Here is an 8,714-nt window from a genome sequence, read left to right as displayed (position 1 = left end):
TGCCACGTGTGCTTCTATCGCCCCCTAGTGGTAGAGCGTGGAACCATCACATTCCTCCAGAGCAACGACTGTCACTTAGTGCAAGTATATAAAAAGTCTTTATTGCTTTCATAATCATGCCCATTACAATTGGAATGAACATCAGGTATTTTAAATTATATATATTTATATATACATTTATATATATATATATATTAATTATATATATATATATATATATATATATATATATATATATATATATATATATACACATACACATATACATACACACATTGTTTCACAGCAATACTACAGTACATAAAAGTGGTATTTCTGATGCACTGCTCACTTTTTACTGCATTTTCTACAGTACAATACTAGATGATAGTTTTTATTAAACATGATTTATGTAATTGATTTAGACGTGTGCAGACATATCTCCAATATAATATTAACACGAGACATGCAGAGAGTTTGTCCTCTTCTCCTACAATACTTAAGTCTTAATTGGTGCGAAGGGTTGCTTGTTTTTAAAAATGCCACTTAAGCCGTCCAGCACAGATCCAAAGAAATAAAACCTTACTGACCATCATGTCAAATCTTCAGTATTTGGAGAGCGTTTCCTCTTTGCTCTACTTTGAAAGTAAATCAGGAAACAGTCCGGGATCATCCAGTCCAAATCACAAGAGAGGGGCGTTAAATAAAAAAAACACTGGTCCCGCTGAGACTACAGGTAGGTGGAATGCAAGTCAGACCTGAGGCTTAAAAGACAAAAGGGTCACATATACAGCCTTTAAGAACAGCACATGTAGTGCTATGTAACAGGAAGTGTGTCAGTGAGGGGAAGTTATATAAAAGTATTCCAAAGTTAAAGCGTGTGTCCTGCACCTCTTTCACAAACGTTCTTAAAAAACCTGCATTACAAATCTAAACCTCAATCTCATTAAAAACCCATTCAGAGGAGAATCTGTGAGCCGGCCGGCTCCCCCGTGTTACTCCTCTGGGTGGAGGCCCCGGAGCTCGTGGCCCGCCGGGGGCCTCCGGGGGCCGTGGTGGGACCGAGCCAGAGGGAAACCCCGGAGCTTCTGTTGCAGACTCCCGAGAGCCAGCCTCATCTGGTCCTCGGCCCCCTGCAGAGACTTCAGCTCCATGGTGTAGAAGATGTAGAGCAGCGAGGTGGTGAGCAGGATGGCGAAGCAGAGCGCCGCCAGCAGGTAGAAGGAGGTGCGGGGGAACGGCTGCTCCGCTCCGAGGGCCAACCAGGGCACGGCGGCGATGGCCAGCTCCAGGAACAGCAGCGCCAACCCCATCACGCCGGTACGCGCCGCCGTGTAGCGCATCCTCTCAGCGCAGTGAAGGCCCACCTTCACCTCCGTACGCGCCTCCGTCACGATGTCCACCAGCTCGGCCAGCTGCCCTGGAGACGGGACGGGGAGACGGGGAAAAGAGACGGGGGAGGAGAGACGGGGAGGAGAGACGGGGGAGGAGGAGGAGAGACGGGGAGGAGAGGAGAGACGGGGGAGGAGAGACGGGACGGGAGGAGAGACGGGACGGGGGAGGTGAGACGGGGAAGAGAGGAGAGACAGGAAGGAGAGACGGGACGGGGAGACGGGGAGGAGAGACGGGAGGAGAGACAGGGAGGAGAGACGGGGAGGAGAGGAGAGACGGGGGAGGAGAGACGGGATGGGAGGAGAGACGGGACGGGACGGGGGAGGTGAGACGGGGAGGAGAGGAGAGACAGGAAGGAGAGACGGGAGTGGGAGGAGAGACGGGGAGGAGAGACGGGGAGGAGAGACGGGGAGGAGAGACGGGGAGGAGAGGAGAGACGGGACGGGAGGAGAGACGGGACGGGGGAGGTGAGACGGGGAGGAGAGGAGAGACAGGAAGGAGAGACGGGACGGGGAGACGGGGAGGAGAGACGGGGAGGAGAGACGGGACGGGGAGACGGGGAGGAGAGACGGGACGGGGAGACGGGGAGGAGAGACGGGGAGGAGAGACGGGACGGGGAGACGGGGAGGAGAGACGGGACCGGGAGACGGGGAGGAGAGACGGGGAGGAGAGACGGGACGGGGAGACGGGGAGGAGAGACGGGGAGGAGAGACGGGTGGCGTGGGCCCGTTTGATGTTGAGTTTTGAGATATTAAAGCTCCATTCTAACAGGATTAAAATGACGACATTAAATATTGGCCGTGCTCCTCGTTTAATTCAACTCCTCTTTCCGGACTTTTAGCCGTGATGAAATGACAGGATGTTGGATATTCTGCAGGAGCAGCTGAAAGAGGACTCCAGTCCCTGTAGAGGACTTTAACGGGCCCATGTGATACACATTGATGGGGTCTTGATCCCCTCCACAAAGCATCGCGATGCATCGAAGGATTATTTCTCCCACCTCTAACGCAAACGTACATTTTGACCCGATGACGACGCTCGATAAAAAGGTAAACGTACCTGCAGCAGAGTCCGGACTCTTCGGCTGCTGGTCACTTCCTGTCGCGGCGGGCGTCTGCAGTCTGAAGGCGGCGGTCAGGGCCTCGTGGTCGGAGTACGGGAACGGCTGGTCGGGGACGGAGCCTTTGGTGGTCGACATGAAATCACAGTGGACGGCCGTTTGGGAAGAACCCTGGGAATTCAAAAGAAGAGGAAAGAAAGGAAATGCAGATAAATTGTGACGACACCTGATGTGAATACGAGGAGATGAAAATCCAGACACCCACCTTGAACAGGATGTAGTCGATACGAATCCCCTTCTCGAAGGGACAGAGCTCCTTCTTATTGATGAAAGGGTTGTCAGCTATGAGAGTCAGACCGTCCTCACAGCCCTGGAAATATAGATTAGAACATTAGAAACAAAACGTGGATGAAAGAAAGCATCTTTACAACCTTTTCATTAGACCATTAGATTGTCAGTTAAGACTCTCTCGACGAGACATTCATTCTAAAGTATGGCCGCCTTACTTTTACATTAATAGTTTATAAAATGTTAAATTGTGTACTTGTAAAGCCATTTGTGCCATTGTAGAACCGTCTACCACTGTTGTGCTATATAATACTAAAAAAATAAGGAAACTGTTCGACGTGTAGGCGGAGGAATCATTGCCACCTGTCTAACATCTTGATTAATCGTCCGGCCCCGTTCCATACCTACATCAAACTCGGCGGTCTCCAGAAACGAGTCCCGGAGCCCGGTGTAAGACCTCAGCAGCCGGTTGCCGAGGTCCTGAGGGTGCATGTTGAGGTCGCCGCCCAGGATCACCACGTCGGCTCCGGCGGAGGTGTGGCTGGCAGGGACAGAAGTCAGAGAAATAATCTAATAAAATAACAGAAACAACGTGCACAGTCACACCAAACCACACCGAAGAGACGCTACCGGACGAACTGCTGCAGCTCCCAGGCCTGGACCACGCGGTGGGGCAGGTAGGCGTCCTTGTCTCTGCAGTACTCGGCATGCAGCTGAAGGCAACACAAGCAGGACAGCTGGTCAACGGCTGGGTTTGAGACACAAAGTCAGAACGGAGAGCCCAGGGCAGACCTTACATGAGTCACGTAGACGTTTGCAGTCAGGCTGCCGATGCTGAGGACGGCCATCCCGACGGCTTTGCCTCCAAACCAGTCTCCGTGGTGGGCCTGGGCACAGGAAGAACACACATCTAACTCTGTATACGTGAAGCTCTGGGGGGTCGCCTGTTTGTTTGAGAGTGGAGTTCATGACTGTAACCATCACCTATAAAGACGTGTGTGACTATAATAATCTATATGAGCCCACGTAAACCTGAAGTCCTCTGGTTGGGCTCGATGGATAAGGTCAAAGGTGAAAACCAGAGACTGGGAGTCTCATTTATAACCGTTGAGAGCGGGAATATGACCCGTTTAACTTACCAACCCTAACTCTTATAAGAAGCATTATGTTATAATCAGGGCTGTCATTAAACCATTAAAAATCCTAATCAGATTAAATCACAGGGAAACTGTGGATTAATCACCTTTTGTACATATTTAATTCCTCTGTATCTTGTTGTGGGACATAAAGATAAATGACAGGTGTTTACCAGGGGAGCAGCAGTCATTTGTTGCCAAAAAAAGGAAATATAATTATTATAATCAACATAAAGAAGTATGAAATGTCTTAAAAAAAGGGGGAAAACTAGATCCTCCATTATTCAACAAATTTAAATTTAGGACATATGCAAGGAATATTAAAGTGTTTTCTGGTTTTCACAAATATTTATTAATTCTAATAAATATTTTCAATTTATATTAAATGCAGAGCTGTGATGATGAGGCTTCAGCTGGGCAAAAAAACAAACAAATATTTGACATAACTCTTACAGTTTCAGAAATATTACCAGACATTTATTTTTTTTATTTTATTTTTACTTTGGAAAATACAGTTTTACAAAAAAACAAAATACTTTTCCATTTTTTTTGTTGGTGTTTTGTGTTTTTTTGTACTTGCAGATTTCTAATCTTAAATTGTTTTTATTTTTTGTATTTACTGTTTTTGTTTGATCTGTATGTAATTGCTCTTTATTTTAATATAATTTAGATTTAATTGCACCATGCATCTCTTGGATTGACGTCTTTATTCTTATAGGAAGCGCTTTGCAACTTGCTGTGTAAAAGAGCTATACGAATAAAGTTGTGGGAATACTTTGACAAATAATATGATTATGTTTTATCAACGTTTTGTTGACTATGACTCATGTTTGTAACCTCCAGACTCACCATGTAAGGATAACCGTTCAGCGAGTAGCGAAACAGAAAGGTGTCACTGATGATGTGTTTGGAGAAAATGGCCAATCCGCTGCCGATGACGCCGCTGAGGAGACAGAAACAGGACGTTTGTTTCACAGCAGCTTCGGGAGGAACGTGATTATTAACGAAGCGATTCACAGCCCCGGTTTCCATGCAGATAAAAACCTGCTTCAGTAAGAACATACGATCTGTAGAAGGTGTGAGAACGTGACATTTTTGAGCTGCAACAGGGGGATTAGAAAGGTGGAGCCTTTTGATTAATCCCAGTCTTATGCTTCGGTATGGAGGTCAAGAAAGAATTAAGCTGCACAAGTTAATCCTTTAGGCACTGCCTAGGCTTCAGTCCAGTGTCTTTGGATCAGAGAGGCATCTCAGGAGAAAATATCACAGCCTACGTCGTGATTTTTTCAGAAATTGAAAAGACGTCCGATGGCAAAAAGCTCGGACAGAAAATTGGTCAGAAAAAACAGAAAAAGTAAGAAAAAAGATGTACCTTTTGAAGTAATGGGAGTGAGGATGACTGCAGGCCAGTTTCTTTCTCAAGGAGAGGTAGTCTTTCTCACTCCACACCTGAAGGAAAAAAGGGACACGTTGCTTGAAAAGTCCGCCATCTCTGCAGAATTCATGTTCAACGTGTTCACGAGAAGATTTATGACTTAAGGTCGGTCTTCGTTGTGAAAACAGCACATTTAACTGAAAGCATGAGGTGAAAAAGTCTATCTGATTAGAGACTCTGTGAGAAGACTCAATCCTTCAACAGGGGTCCGGACCCTCTAGTGGGTCCGCAGAGTTACTGCAGGGGGTCCCCCGATTTCTTCCAAAAATGTAAATATGTCCAAAAATCCACCTTAACATGAATACAACCTATATTAAACAAATATAAATCTTCCCGTTTGTTTAATATTATGTTAGAAATTGTGATAAAATAGAATAAAAATATGAATCTGTCAACAATTATCATTTTAATGGCTTAGCATTGTATCCATCCATCATTACAAAGTACTGTTATACATGAACTATAGGCTGCACTACACATTATAACTGGTTAATAAGGAACATTATATGATATGTAATAGAGGGTCCCTCCACTGGGTCTCTATAGGCCTTGGGGGGTCCCTCCGCCAGGTCTCTATAGGCCTTGGGGGTCTCTCCACCGGGTCTCTATAGGCCTTGGGGGTCCCTCTAGGTTCTCTATAGGCCTTGGGGGTCCCTCCACCGGGTCTCTATAGGCCTTGGGGGTCCCTCTAGGTTCTCTATAGGCCTTGGGGGTCCTGGGCCTGAAAACGTTGAAGCCCTCTGCTCCAGGTATTGTAAATGTGCCTTACATGTAAATGTACATGAATGTGTATTGTCCCATTTTTAAAAAACTAAAACAAATCTCCTCCCACCAACCTCCTGCAGTAAGACAACATCGTGCTCTTCCTTGCACAACATGTCTCCGATCATGGCGTAGCGCTGAGGACAGTGTTTGCTCAGGTAGCGGATCCCCCTGGAAACAAGAAGCAGAGAAAGGGTTTTTGCATAATAAAAAACAAACAAACCCCGATCTATAAAGAATCACTACAAACCACGGCCACTGACCAGCAGTTGAGAGAGAGGACCCGGACAGTGACAGAGTCTATGTTAGCCATGCTGGCAGGTCAGTGGATCAGTAGATGGGAGGAGTGTCAGATCAGGTGAGACGGCTGCGACAGCTCCTGATGTGACACGCAAACATTACTGTTGTTATGGATACGTTGATGGTTGAGGTTTGTTTGTTCTCATCTAGTCCAGGACTCAAGAACACACATATGCATGATTATAATTGGGAGTACTTCAGCGAGGTGATTAGTGACACAGCACACATATGAATGACATTTCTAAACTTTATAAAAGCACCCGGTCACGAGAGTCAGTGAGAAGAGCATGTGGTAACACATAAAAATAAACATTAAAAAAACCAATGGTAAGCACCAAAAGTGCAAACCAAGCGGATTGCAGCACGATGTGGCGGTCCTTGACCTCCAGATGTTTCCAGGATTCAGCATATTTCCCCCTTTTTGCAACAGAACATCCCTAAATCAATCTAATTTCATATAAATGGACCATGAATATGATTCTTGACTAAAACAATGACTCGGCATCCATAGATGTGTCATTTTAAATCATGTGTTACTGACCCTGGCAGGCCTAACTGTGTCATGTAGTCGGGGGAGATGTTTATTGTATTTTGTTATTTTTGCAATAAAGAGACAAAGTAAACAGGCGAGTAACAGCACACCGGCCCCAGACAGTGCTGACATGGCTTTGCTGTGTCTGTGAGAATAAGGGGAAGCAGCAGCAGCAGCAGCAGCACAGAGACAAAAAACCAAAGGGCTTAAAACTGGATGTTCAATATGCGTTAATACAAAGAAAGCACTCCTTGCAATTATAAGGTTAAACATTAACCCAAAGCTGAACAATGCATCTGTCAGTGTGCGTGTCCACCAAAGGAGTGTAGTGTTACATGGCACATACACTGGACTTTAACCCACAAATAAGGATGCACTTCACCCCTTTTTCTACTTTATTTTGCATAAATCTCTTAAACAACTTCAGCCCTGCTCAAAACTACCAAGCATTCAATCATTTTGAGGATTAAACCCTTAAGATGCCAGTTTGATTACTTGATGTCAATTTTATTTTTTATGAAAGAAAAACACCAAAAATCTAATTTTGGGTGGCTGGGGTAACCATTTTAAATCAGTCATGAATAGGTCAAAGATTATCCAAAATATTGACTTTGATAAATTCTTAGTTTTTGTGGAGCATCAGATTTAAAGTGTATGACCCTCTTGAGTCATTAAGGACAAACATGTCCACTTAGAATGCTATAAAAATAGTACAGATTCATATTTTTTTATGTTTATTTGGGTTAAATATTTGATCAAATATTGAATGATTTATAAAGGATATATAAAAGAGGATTTTAACCTTTAATAATAATAATAATAATAATAATACAACTTATACAGGACACAAAGGAACTTCCATAGTAAAGTAACAAAACAGCACAATATATACAAAAATCAACAAAAAATAAAATATAAATAATAAAAATATGATCCCCTTGATCTTTGCACCTCCAAATGACTCCAGATTAAGATGCACGTGACCCCAAATTCCGGAGCCAGAAAAATAAAAGAAACAACGCAGAGGTAATTTAGAGTAACGCTAGCTTTCAGACAAAGTGGATAAAGTTTTTTATTGATATTATTTTTTTAAATTAACCCCTTAATAAGAACACGCTCACCTTCATGTATCACGTATCAGCTGTAACATCGGACCGTTAATCACTAAACAGGTAACCGGTGAGATGACGTTAACGGCGGCTAAAGCGCTCTAGCTAGCCACTTAAACTAACGATGTGACGTTAAACAGCTCACCTAAAAACCTAATATCGGTTTATTTATTTAGATTATTTTCACAGCTCGCTAACTCAACTCACCCCGCGAACCTGTTGGCGTCAGCTGAAGTCCACCGGACCGTTTCTTCGGACGAGTCCTGCGCCGCAGCTTTTAATGGACTCAGAGCTACTTCCGGTTAGCGTGCTAGCAAGCTAACCGTTGTTGAAATCCCGGTTAATTATTGTCAGAGCCGGTTGGTCGGCGTCTCGGAGCACTAATTTAGAGATGTTTAGCCACTTCCATTGTGATGGACTTTTTTTCTACCATCGTTAAATCAATAGGGATGAAAAAAAAGGTTTTTATGATGACATCCGGTGGTATTTACCCCCTTCAAAATAAAAGTCGCGTATGTATTTCCGCCCCTTCACCGGCAGGAGTTACAAGTGTAACACATTTTTAAATAGAGTGAGAAGTAAGTGTGATTAACTTATTGCAATATCAACAAAAAAAAACTTGATTTCAACTCAACAATAATTTCTTGTTCAAAGTTTTAATTTGGAGGCTTTCACGGAACGTTTGACGTTCAATCCGCAATTGCTTCTAGGAGTTGAAGTT

General features: G+C 44.2%; 1 protein-coding gene across 2 annotated transcripts; it reads right to left on the bottom strand.

Annotated features, from left to right (window-relative positions):
* Window positions 1-260: 260 nt before the first annotated feature.
* On the bottom strand, window positions 261-8,426 carry smpd2b (sphingomyelin phosphodiesterase 2b). 2 transcript variants are annotated; one of them, XM_084022709.1, is made up of 11 exons: window positions 8,201-8,426; window positions 6,316-6,431; window positions 6,127-6,223; window positions 5,228-5,304; window positions 4,705-4,798; window positions 3,517-3,606; window positions 3,350-3,432; window positions 3,128-3,260; window positions 2,697-2,801; window positions 2,431-2,602; window positions 261-1,399 (listed from the first exon to the last, which is right to left on the bottom strand). In XM_084022709.1, exons 2-11 carry the CDS (start codon window positions 6,363-6,365, stop codon window positions 975-977), a joined length of 1,326 nt encoding a protein of 441 aa, XP_083878835.1. In that variant the 5' UTR covers window positions 6,366-6,431; window positions 8,201-8,426; the 3' UTR covers window positions 261-974. The 2 variants fall into 2 exon arrangements, with proteins under 2 accessions (XP_083878835.1, XP_083878836.1); XM_084022710.1 differs by lacking the exon at window positions 8,201-8,426 and adding an exon at window positions 8,006-8,156.
* Window positions 8,427-8,714: the final 288 nt, after the last annotated feature.

This window comes from Eutrigla gurnardus (genome assembly GCF_963514095.1).
Source record: "Eutrigla gurnardus genome assembly, chromosome: 2".
NCBI lineage: Eukaryota > Metazoa > Chordata > Actinopteri > Perciformes > Triglidae > Eutrigla > Eutrigla gurnardus.
This window is presented reverse-complemented; position numbering and strand designations above follow the sequence as displayed.

What these genes read in the sequence shown, in the direction of transcription:
- smpd2b (XM_084022709.1), bottom strand. Translation starts at nt 6,365, where the DNA reads ATGGCTAACATAGACTCTGTCACTGTCCGGGTCCTCTCTCTCAACTGC. An exon ending in CACTCCCATTACTTCAAAAG is followed by an intron (nt 4,799 to 5,227) that starts GTACATCTTTTT and finishes CTGTCTCCTCAG; the next exon opens with CGGCGTCATCGGCAGCGGAT. An exon ending in GAGTCCGGACTCTGCTGCAG is followed by an intron (nt 1,400 to 2,430) that starts GTACGTTTACCT and finishes TCCCGTCTCCAG; the next exon opens with GGCAGCTGGCCGAGCTGGTG.